General features: G+C 31.4%; 1 protein-coding gene across 3 annotated transcripts in view; it reads left to right on the top strand.

Annotated features, from left to right (window-relative positions):
• Window positions 1-12,168, top strand: part of LOC127708077 (dual 3',5'-cyclic-AMP and -GMP phosphodiesterase 11-like) — a 109,440-nt gene extending 97,272 nt beyond the window's left edge. For all 3 annotated transcript variants that reach the window (XM_052212878.1, XM_052212877.1, XM_052212876.1), the window contains 3 exons: window positions 1,382-1,456; window positions 5,333-5,416; window positions 7,134-12,168. In XM_052212878.1, the coding sequence (XP_052068838.1) occupies window positions 1,382-1,456; window positions 5,333-5,416; window positions 7,134-7,334 (360 nt within the window). In that variant the 3' untranslated portion in view covers window positions 7,335-12,168. The remainder of the gene's footprint in view (window positions 1-1,381; window positions 1,457-5,332; window positions 5,417-7,133) is intronic.
• The last annotated feature ends 734 nt before the right edge of the window (window positions 12,169-12,902 follow it).

Below are 12,902 nucleotides of genomic sequence, written 5' to 3'. Positions count from 1 at the left end.
CAGCTGTATTTGTAATAAGGCAGATTAATGATAGTAATTGATAAATAACAATGCAGGTGTAGGATGGGGAAATGAATAAGTATTTATTAATTAGAATTTGATGTAGTAGGCATGCCATAATTGACACAGGTATACAATATTGTATTAATATGTAAGTTATATAATTAATTTCCATTCATTAAATACCTACAGGATAATCTTTTGAATGCAATAATGTCTAGCATATGTCAAGCATATTGGGGATTGAATATTTTATTGTATTCCCTTAGAATTTGATTGATGTCTTGTTAATGTAAAGCGGCAAATATCACAAACATTCTTAGTACAATAACATGTTAACTTAATGGCAAATGAATATATCTAAAGTTTTGAAATAGAATGACACACTGAGTAAGATTTTCAATGTTTTAGCTCATATGGGTTACATACAGGAGGGTAGGAATGCCCTTTACCGTCAGGCGTCAATCGGTCATTTTCGGCTACCGTTAGCGTCAAATTGGTTAAAATTTTACCGTGATTCGTCAAAATATCCTTATCATGATTCGTCAGAGGTCTCAAATAATTATCGTTACCATTATTTCTGGAAAAAATTTAACGTGATTCTTCAAAATCAGTTGATTTTTTTTTATCGTCTAAAAGAAAGTGTACATTTTATCGTCATGCACCAAAAATTACCGTTAACGTCATTTGGCTAGAATTTTTACCGTTATTCGTCATGATGGTACCCCCATTACCACCCTCATACAGTCTGCAGACATGTTACCTATACCTTGACACAAGGTTGCAGTCTGCAGACGTGTTACCTATACCTATACACAAGGTTACAGTCTACAGACATGTAACCTATACCCTAGACACAAGGTTAAAGTCAGCAGAAAGATATGTACCTATGCCTAGACACAAGGTTACAGTCTGCAGAAAGACATTTTACCTATACCTAGACACAAGGTTACAGTCTGCAGACATGTAACTATACCTAGATGCAAGGTTACAGTCTGCAGAAAGACATGTTACCTATACCTAGACACAAGGTTACAGTCTGCAGAAAGACATGTTGCCTATACCTAGACACAAGGTTACAGCCTATAGACATGTAACATATACCTTGACACTGTAATCTGACTGTGGGCAGACCAATCTTTGCACGTTCTCCTGCATGCTGCTTGTATGACACAGAAGCAGCAAATACATATCCAGATCAAACCCATAACCTCACAATACTGAGAAATTTTCTTTACCAATTTTATATCTAATATTAACTAGATATAAATTGCCATTACAAGTGAATAGATTCATATATGTTTTTATTTAGGACGTATCCAGACTTTTTAAAACAAGAGACCAGATTGTAATTTTCATTCTGACTTTTTCTTATTTGAAGGTTGCAGAATTGATAGCTAATGAGTTCTTTGAACAAGGAGATTTAGAAAAGATACAGTTGAAGATAACACCGATGGTATGTAACTTCATAGCCTTTTATAACTACCTGCTTCAATATAGAATTGATTGCTTTTTTTTTTAATTTATACAAAATGAAAGCAAATAACCTTCACATTTTGCATTGAGGGCAGAAGATCAAAGTAATTTTTAAAAATGTGATCGTAGTTTGCTTTCGTTATGTATAAATTTTCAAAAACACAGCATTTAATTCTGATATTTACCAATCTTATGTTATAAATATTTTAAATCTGAAAGTAACATTATAAACACAAAACTTTAGCAAAAATTGTTTAATTAGTTGAAAGCTAGTGAATATCCCATGTGAAATCAATTATACATCATATCACTGACATTTTCATAATCATAATGTTGATTTCATTATAGATAGCTCATAAAGTAGTTCTCAAATTGGAATAATCACTAAACATGCATATCATAGCATTAGGATAATGATTTATTGTTACATTTTTCTATTAATTATTCATATATAATTTACAATATATAATGTCAACTACTTTTTCAAATTAAAAAATGCCATTTTTAAAAACATAAACGGTTGAAAGAAGTACATGAGAAAAACAGTATTATTTATTTCGGTTGTTGGAGCTGATAGTTCTAATCTTTGGTTGCTTTTAAGAAATTTGAAACATATGACTGAATGAGATGATTTGTCTTGCAACCAATAAAAAATTGGTATTTATATGTATTGAACACCTACCAATATTAATCATTTATGATTTATAAAAACTCTATTGGTGCTTAAAACTTCCAAAAGAGAGGTAGAAGAAACCAAAGGGATAGTCAAACTTGTAAGTCAAAAATGAACTGAACATGTTTAACCCCGCCACATTCTTTATGTGCCTGTCCCAAATATTTGCCACTGGACGTTAAGCAACCAACAATCAATCAATCAATCAAGTCAGGAGGCTGTAGTTCAGTGGTTGTCATTGCTTCATGTCTGTCATATTTGTTTTTTTTGTAAATTGTTTTTTTATAAATTAGGCCGTTAGTTTTCTCAATTGATTTGTTTTATATTTTTCATGTCAGGGCCTTTTATAGCTGACTATACAGTATGGGTTTTTCTCATTGTTGAAGGCTGTACCGTTGCCTATAATTGCTTACATCCACTTCATTTGACCTTTGGTGGATAGTTGTCTCATTGGCAATCATACCACATCTCCTTATTTTTATATTGACAATGCCATGGCAAAAACGAAAAACAACTAAAAGACAAATAACAGTCTACAAAACACAATATAGAAAACTAATGACTGGCAACATGAACCCCACTAAAAAGGGGGTGGTGCTCAGGTCTTCTTGAAGGTACGCAGATCCTGCTGCACATGTGGCACCTCTTGTGTTACTTTTATAAGTACAAACCCAGTTATAAATCTAATTGGGTAGGTCACCTTCAAGGAAAAGAGGACAGGATTATAGTTACAACAATTGGAACAAATCTGTTGTCATCTGTGAAACAGATATTCCATAACAGTCAACCAACTTGTGATGTGGTCCATCCATTTTCAAAGGGATGACTTCAATTTCACCTCATGGAACTCTTGGTTTAATAGCTTCCCTATTAGCAGCAACCCTCTATCAAGGAAATCATGATAGGAAATGCAAACCCTGGAATATCATATCAACTGGGAGATATATGCTTCACATGCAGGCTCTGTTTGAATTTTTTAGCTCACCTGGCCCGAAGGGCCAAGTGAGCTTTTCTCATCACTTGGCATCCGTCGTCCGTCGGCGGCGTCGTCCGTCGTCGTTAGCTTTTTACAAAAATCTTCTCCTCTGAAACCACTGGGCCAAATTTAACCAAACTTGGCCACAATCATCATTAGGGTATCTAGTTTAAAAAATGTGTCCGTAGACCCTGCCAACCAACCAAGATGGTCACCATGGCTAAAAATAGAACATAGGGGTAAAATGTAGATTTTGGCTTATATCTCTGAAACCAAAGCATTTAGAGTAAATCTGAATTGGGTTAAACTGATTATCAGGTCAAGATCTATCTGCCCTGAAATTTTCAGACAAATCTGACAACCTGTTGTTGGGTTGCTGCCCCTGAATTGGTAATTTTAAGGAAATTTTTCAGTTTTTGGTTATTATCTTGAATATTATTATAGATAGAGATAAACTGTAAACAGCAATAATGTTCAGCAAAGTAAGATCTACAAATAAGTTGTCATGACCAAAACTGTCAGTCGACCCCTTTAGGAGTTATTGCCCTTAATAGTCATTTTTTAACAATTTTTTGTAAATTTTTGTAATTTTTTACAAAAATCTTCTTCTCTGAAACTACTGATACAAATTTAACCATACTTGGCCATAACCTTTATTAGGGTATTTAGTTTAAAAAATTTGTCTGATGACCCTGCCTTCCAACCATCATGGCTGACTTGGTTAAAATAGAACATAGGGGTAAAATGCAGTTTTTGGTTTATATCTCTGAAACGAAAGCATTTAGAGCAAATCTGACAGGTGGCAAAAATTTTCATCAGATTTAGATTTATCTGCCCTGAAATTTTCAGACGAATCCAACAACCGGTTGTTGGGTTGCTGCCCCTGAGTTAGTAATTTTACAAAAATTTTGCAGTTTTTTGTTATTATCTTAGATATCATTATGATATCTAATATCTAATACTATTAATTATGATTTTAACCTTATTTTACATGATTTCCAAAGCATCAGTAAATACAGGTGAGCGACACAGGCTCTTGAGAGCCTCTAGTTCTACATAGAAATGTTCAAAATTTGGAAGCTGATTTCATCTCTTTTTTCTTAATGTTTTGTTCTCAAATGATCCTCATTCTGAATTTAAAGATGTAAGTCAAAATATGAGGCAGACTGTATCTGTTGTATCCTTTATTTCAAGCTCAATAGGATAGATGCTTTCAATATAGTCACCAAACTTTGAATTATTCAGTGAAAGGACATCATTTATTAAGTAGAACTTGAAGTTGAAAGATAATGATAGCTTCTCTTCATTCTTTCATAGAAGCTTCTGTGAGAAGTCAGCCTCATATGAATAAAGGAAACTAGTTGGCAAAAAGAAGAGCAAAGTTACCAGGGGAATGTTGATTGTTTGTTGAAAAACAACATCATATGAACATAACAAATGTGTTGTCAATCAAGATATAAAGCATCTTGATAATGTGTTTCAGAGAATTTTTTGATTGAATTAAAGGCTTGTTTTATTACAACTCCCAACAGAAATAAGAGTAAAAACAACATTAGTCCTACTGAAATAAAATCAAGATTCCTCACTATCATAAAAATTTTACCTTTCATTGCCACAGGAAGTTGGGACTGAAATTTTTACTCATTCTTGTCTAGCCTCAATGAAATCGAGAACACAAGACTAAGGGGTGCTGTCTCGTGCAGTGGCAGCAGCATGAACAATTTGTATTATTTTATAATTAGGTCAGTTTAAGGGGAACCACTAATTGTAGGTCAATGATATTTAGTTTGCAGTTGTATTAGCATTGGCACATTTCAATTCCATAAAGATTATTTGGACCCTTCCGCTCAGCGATTGTCTAATAACTTTGAAACTTTTGCATAGTTTTCATGTTGAAGTTTGTGATTAGGTCAGTTTAAGATTGAACAATGAATAAAAGATCAATTGTATTTGGTATGCAGTTGTATTAGTATTAGCATTTTTCATTTCCCTGGAGATTATGCACCTTCAGTCATGGTTCGTTGACTTAGGTATTGCCATTTTAATTTCAACATTTCAATTCAATTCAATTCTTTATTAACCAAATTTTTACAACATATAGGTACAATCAAAATAGCATAACAGCAAGACATATCTCAGTGTCAAGAGTTAATTGTATATTTCATCCATCTTTGTACTATTTTCCATTTATTTATATCTTTTTAAAGGATATGATGAACAGAGAAAAGAAAGAAGAGTTACCCAGAATGCAGGTTGGCTTCATTGATGCCATTTGCATGCCAGTATATCAGGTAAATGAGAAAAGAAACATGATCACATGTACATTCTTCCGTGATCTTTTGTTTAATAAGATATTTGGTCTTTATGTTAGTTTATTACAAGTATATAATCCTGTCATGATGTGTTTTTAGCATGAGATAAGGCCATTTAACATGTACAATTATATACATCTTTAAACCTTGTGAACATGATTCTGAATTGTTTGGACATAAACCTATGTTATGTAAATGAAATTGAGACAGCATCTAAAGATAATCAAATGACACAAAGGACATTTTGATAGTTCTGATATTTTGTAGGACAATTTGTCATAACGTTGATAATATTTACCTGCCATTTCATTTTGTTAAGTTTCAGTATTGATATATCTTTTAAACTTTGCCGAGAGCTAGGACTAATACATATTTTTATATTGGTCCTAGCAGAGTGCTATGACATTTTTGAATGAGGGTACAATTTGACATTTAGATACAGCCAAACCTGTTTTTCACAGAACTTTCCTTGCATTATAAAATGAATAGTTTATCACATATTTTCAGTATAATTTACATTTTCAAATAGATGTATTGATGAGATGTATTTTATTGTATAAATCCATTTTTTAGCTCACCTGGCCCAAAGGCCCAAGTGAGCTTTTCTCATCACTTGGCTTCCGTTGTCGTCTGTTAACTTTTACAAAAATCTTCTCCTGTGAAACTACTGGGCCAAATTTAACCAAACTTGGCCACAATCATCATTGTGGTATCTAGTTTAAAAAATGTGTCCGATGACCCCGCCTGCCAACCAAGACGGCCGACATGTCGAACAGGAGTAAAATGCAAGTTTTGTCTATTATTTTGAAAACCGTTTGAAATAGATAAAATCTGACACGAGGAATGTTCAGAATGTTGAGCTCTGCCAATTGTCCATGTACATAAAAACTGTCAGACAACTTCTTATAGGAGTTATTGCCCTTAAATGACAAATTTGACTTTTTTTTTTCATGTTTGCCTTTTATCTTGGAAACTATAATAGATAGAGAGAAACTTTAACTTACAAAAATGATCAGCAAGACAAGTTCTACAAATAAGTTAAATGGTCGAAATCGTCAGCCGATTCCTTATTAGAGTTATTGCCCTTTGATGATGATTTTTACCATTTTTTTTGCGTTTTGGCCTTATATCTTAAAAATTATAATAGATATACAGAAACTTAAATCAGCAAAAAAGATCAGCAAGACAAGATCTACAATTAAGACAATATAGACAAAATCGTCTGACAGCTCCTTATTGGAATTATTGCCCTTTAATGACGATTTTTAACATTTTTTTGTGTTTTGCCTTACATGATAAAAATTATAATAGATAAATAGACACTTTAAATCACAAAAATGATCAGCAAGGCAAGATCTACTAACAAGTCAAATTTTGCCGATATAGGTAGTAGACTGTATCTCTTTATAGGAGTGATTGTCCTTAAATGAGAATTTTTTTACCCTCTTTTGTGTTTTGTGCAAAAACTAAAGAAGATAGAGAGAAACTAAAATAGGCTAAATGAGCACTAGTACAAGATCAACAAAACATAGATTTTTGTCATGAATTCTATTCTCGTCTACAATGTTGGAGAGTGTCCTTTGTTGAATGTGCACATAGACGAAGGTGAGCGACAGAGGCTCTTTAGAGCCTCTAGTTTTGTAATAATACCAATAGTTTTTCTTTATTTATTTGAATGTATTCAATTCTATTCTAGGCAATTGCGAAGGTATCCCCCAAATTATCACCTCTCTTAGATGGTTGTGCTAAAAATAGAGATAACTGGTTACAAGAAGCACAAAGTAAACATGTTCAGGACCAGTGTGGAAGGGAAAATGAAAGTAAAGATTTATGTGAAAGTGAAAGTAAAGACAGAAAAAGGAGTAATGGCCATGATGAAAAAATGGATGTTAGCTGATGACAACTCCTGTTCTATTTATTACGTTTAGTCCCATTTTCTTCTCAGAATTCCATAGTGGTAATTTTTTGTAATACTATAATTAGTACAAGTGTTTAAATGGCATTAGAAGTTAGATTCTTCCAACTATTTTATTTAATATATAATTTATTCAGTTTTTTTATCATCTTAAGTGTGAAGGTGATTGTTAAAACCTTTTGCATTTATCTTTCATCTGGAAGGGAGGAAAATTCTACTGGATCTTTTTATTTTCATATAAAACTGAGTTAGTTGTTTTATAAAACAAATTCATTGCTATAATTTACTGATTATAGTAAGAGGATTAGATATGGCTGTTGGATCATTCTGAACTTTATATTTATGCAATATTTTGATACATTTATAATCATCTAATAGTGAGAACATTTTCTTTCATTAGAATGCCTCAAATGTAATGGAGGGTATATCTCTTGGCAATGCAGTTATTACTCAGAATATCTACCTAAAACTATTGTTGATATCTACCTCTTTTTTGTTGATTTCATTGTTTTACTTCATTGAATTGGGGGAAAAAATTATATACTATTGAAATAAAACCTCACAATCATTTCATTAGCCCTAGTCTACATTACATATTAAGTGACTTGATTAATGTGTATGTAATACTTTTAAAAAACATTGAAAATATTGTTTCACAAGTCTTGCTTCATCTTTGAAATTGATATTTGTCTGCAATTTTGAAATTTTTATCAGAAGATGGTTTTGTTTTGTTTTGTCTGAAAATCTCTGCAGACATTTAACAAAACAAAAAAAGATTAATATTATTTCCCTTGTAGGAAAAGCTGTCGGAGAACATTATTTTGAATGTTGAATTCCATTTTGGTAAAGTGTAAAAAAAAAAAACCAAAAAAAATGTTGTTCAAAAGGTTTTCCACAGCGGTTTTTCTAAGACACCGCTCATATGGCCAATAAAATTTTAAAAAGCGTATTCTCAACAAGTCGAATAAGAAAAATCCTCCAATAAGGTCTAAACATTTCTTATATTTCTGTCCAATAGGAGGATGGAATACTGATTTGTTTGTGTGTCCCTTCATCTGTCAGTAACAGTTTCTATCACATTTTTCTCAGGAACTTTAAGTCATTGCTAACTTTTCTTACCTCTGAGTTTGTGGTTTAGGAATAATTCAATTCGAATATATGTCTTAAATTGTCTCACATAAAGACTGTAGAGGATAAATCCTGAAGAAGTTGTGGGGAAAGAGTGAAAACGCATAAAATTATGATAAATGATCATATTTTACTCTTGACAAAGGCAACATGTTAATTTTAAATTTTACGACTTTCAATAGTTATGCCTGTCACAACTGATTTTATTAGAAACGAATGGAGACATTTTATTTTTTTAATCATGAACCATGAAGATAATCTACATTAGAATTTTTTCAGAGTTTTCATATTACATATCCATACTGCAATTGTTTAATGCATAATTTAATGTAGAAGATAAACTGTGATATTATTGTACATACCTTTTTATGTCATATTTGTGTAAATTTTGAATGTAGAGTAGTGTAGCTTAGTTATTGTTGAAGGATCTGCCAATTTTTTAGATCTTTATATAAAGTGACAAAAACACAGAATTTATATATCAATTAAACAGTACATTATTGATAAGCAAATTTATGGGATTATAGGAACACTATGTGTAATACCATTTTGTAATCGTACCTTGCACAGAAAATAGAAACAAAGGAGTCGGTAAAATAATTTTGTAAGATTACAGAAAACAATTTGATGTGAAATTCTTCAGGTTTGAATTTTCAAGTGCTTTTAAAAAATTTTAACATCATTTCTGCAACTGGAAAAGAAACTAAAGATTACTGAATTTCACTGTCAAAATTTATCATTAGCAGGGATAAGTGAGATCCTTCAAGACAAACTAGTCCATTTAATTTTGAATGAATTAAATTGATATTGGCCGGAAAATGTAAAGAGAGGAAATATTTTCATTATGAAATTTTATGTTGGAATTTGTTATTTTATCACTTCAAAATCATATGAAACTGTTCACAGAGTCAAAATATACTTTTAATGTGGCAATTTTCGATTTTTAAGTCATATTTGCTTTTACAGAAGTGTCTAGGTTATATATTTGATAATCATATGGGAAAAGATTTAATCATTAGAATGTAAATACCAAGCACTTTGGCTCTCTTTGTAGCTCCTCTATGAGGACACTTTTCATTAGCCATTACGCATTACATGTGCCCAAGATGTCTTGTCCTTTCACAATACAAATGACCAAAACCACTTTATCAAGTTGAAGTTTAAATACATTTCTTCAAACGAATCAGCTGGTGAAAATTGTGCACCCATCAATGGAGGGAGGTTGTTTTTAGTTTAAAGTAAGTGCAGCATATTGATTATACTCTAGCTGATAATTCATAATATTAACTTTCTATTTCATAACAAGATTGGAAAAACAAGCACTTAGTTTTGTTATCAGCCACACTAGTTCAAAAAAAGGTAGAATGTCTACAATAACTAATTTGTTCTGATTATTGTGTCAGTGGTTATTAAATTTGTTATGTGTTCTTAGAAGAAAGTCGATTTATTTTATTGGATGATAACAAATTCTTTGAAAAATGTTGAATACATCAGATGCTTGTGAGATAATCTTGCTCATACATCACATCAACAGTATATCCTACACCTGAAAATAAAATGAATATTTGAATTAATAAAGTACAAAACAATTTTTTTTTTAGAAAACAAGGGAATACTTTTATACTCAAGGAAAAATTAGTTTGGAACAAATTAAGTGAAAAATGTTGTTATAATAGTTTTCATATTGAAGTCAATACTTTTTTTATTAGTGTATCCATAATTAGCTACATTTGACTTTTCCAAACTGATTATGGAACAGAAAGTCAGTCACATGAACTGGATGGTAAGAAAATTACAATGTACAAGTATATACAAACAACCTTTCTTTACCAATAAGCTAACATTTTTCACCAAGTTATCAGTTTACAGAAATGAATTTAAATTGCAAATTGAAAAAGGTATTTATGAAATAGCAAAGTACCTTGGGTAAGTAAAGGAAAACATTTCTTCCTTTTACATTTGTACTATATTTACTTCATAGTGAAGTACAAACTTTAGTTAAATACAGAATTGTGCTTATGTTTATTTCCCAAAATAATGATATTGCAAGTTGGAGTAATTTTGATATAAAGCTAATCAATAGGTGACTGCTGTTAAATAGTCCCAGCGTTTGTATGTGTGACAATTTTTTCTTTTGTTTATTTTAATGTATCATTAATTAACCTGCAATTTCTTATACCAGTGAAATTGAATTTCAATACCTATTGTTTCAGAATAGATTGCAGAGCAAAGATTTTCAAATAGTCTTGTCACAGAGCAATCTTTTCTTGTAAGTGTCATTACAATAATCCTGTGCGGAAATAATCATATCAAATAGACCTTTTTCATATTACTGACTTTTGACTCCGCAGTTTATATTTTTTTGACAGGTTACCTACTCTGTGGTAAGACATCCTGGTACTCGGTCAAGTAAGAGCAATGTAAAAAAGTAAAATCAAGCTTTTAATCTATACAATTTATGGGGAAAATTAACTGCTTTATATTTTCTTAACACGATAAAATCATCAGAAAACAGAAAACTTTCCCCTCAAATTGCACGGATTATGTGTTTGATTTTTCTTCTTTTGGTTGCTCTTACTTGACCGAGTACCTGTCGAAAAATTATATAATCCGTAGTCAAAAGTCGGTAATATATGAAAATAGTCTATTAGGCATTTCAATTTAGACCAAAGGGAAATAACTCAAACCCTAATTCAGCTCTGCTAGCAAAAACCATTTAGACTTTTTTAAACTGATTAATTATTCATTGTGTGGAGACATTGAAAAAAAAATGAGAATTTGTGTTCAATTTTAAGGTGAGGTAAATACTTATTGGACCTTTTTTTCATTATTGAAATTTCAATTGTGAAAATTACTTTAAGTTGATAATTATGAATTATTTCCCAAATTTGTTCATAATTTTTGCTTTAACTAGCCTGGTATCCTGTCTGACTGTTCCACAATAGATGAACGTAGCCCATATTGTCAGTTGACTCTTTTTAGGAGCTATTGCCCTTAAATGACGATTTCTTTTGTATTCTTTTTACTTTTGGCAACAACTATAGGATAGAGAGAAACTGTAAACAGTTAAAATGTGGTTTTAAACTGGATTCCAATCCCACTGTGTAGGGAATATTTGGTGATTATTCAAACCTAACTCAATTTCCATATTAACTCACAGTAAAATGGTTGTTACTTTTGAGTTGTAACATAAGAAGAAAAGACTGAGCACAACTACATACATGTTAGTCTTATTTTTTTACAGTGTACAATATTACTTAGATTATTTTTTTTAAATATAAGTTTTCTTTATGGTAACCATATTAATATTTATTTTTGACTGGTTTATAGGTAAATTTATAATTTTAGTGTTGTTAGTATTTCTACAGTCAGTATTTTAAACATCTCAGCTGAGCTTGTGCCTGTGAAATTGTACAACAATAATTTGCTGTGTCTAATTATTTGTGTTTTAACAAACTTTTTTGTCCATTATTTCATGATTAAGGAATCTCAAATTTGTGAAAAACCATTTCTAGACTGCCATTACCATGATGTATGTTGTGAAATCATGTTATATGTCAGATTTACTGCTGTAATTCAGTGTAAAACCAATTTGTGTAAAACCTTTGTCCATTTTATTGTGAATTGCAATTTCTGTGATACCTGATTAGCATATTTTATGAAATTCATAAATAAAACATAAATCTTACCTGTCTTCTATTTATGTTTTATCATGTCACTATTTTCATGTAAGCCTAATTTTTGTCTCGACTGGGACGAAAGTCGGAGAATGTGAGACATGTGATTACAATCCAGAGGTGACGGCATAAACTATTTGTATAAAGCTTTATAATTCAGAAGATAGAAGACCTGGATGATTCATACCATGTATGCAGATACCTTACTTTACGAAGTTTCCGTCGTTCTTGTGTCCATTGTCCTTGACCTCATTTTCATGGTTCAGTGACTGCTTGAAAAAAATTATAGCTTTTTTTGTAATGTGAAATATTCATTTATTATGAGTAATAGGATAACTGATAACTATATTTGGTATGTGGCTTCCTTGCAAGGTCTTCCTGACCATGACCTCATTTTATGGACCAGTGATCAAGGTTAAGTTTACGTGGTCAAGTCCCTTTCTCGGATACTATGAGCAATAGGTCAACTATGTTTTGTGTATGAAATGATTGTAAGGTGTACTTGTCTGACTGGCAGGTTTCATCTGACCTTGACCTTCATAATTCAGTAGATAATGTTTAGTTTTTGTGGTTTGATCTATTTCTCAGATAATAAGCAAAAGGGCCACTATATTTTGTGTATTGAATGATTTTAAGGTGTACATATAAATAAGAAGATGTGGTATGAGTGCCAATGAGACAACTATCCATCCAAGTCACTATGCGTAAAAAGTAAACAATTATAGGTCAAAGTACAGCCTTCAAC

This window comes from Mytilus californianus, unplaced genomic scaffold (genome assembly GCF_021869535.1).
Source record: "Mytilus californianus isolate M0D057914Y unplaced genomic scaffold, xbMytCali1.0.p SCAF_7, whole genome shotgun sequence".
NCBI classification, from domain to species: Eukaryota; Metazoa; Mollusca; class Bivalvia; order Mytilida; family Mytilidae; genus Mytilus; species Mytilus californianus.
The sequence above is the reverse complement of the archived record's forward strand: the minus strand, read 5'-3'. Positions and strand labels throughout refer to the sequence as shown.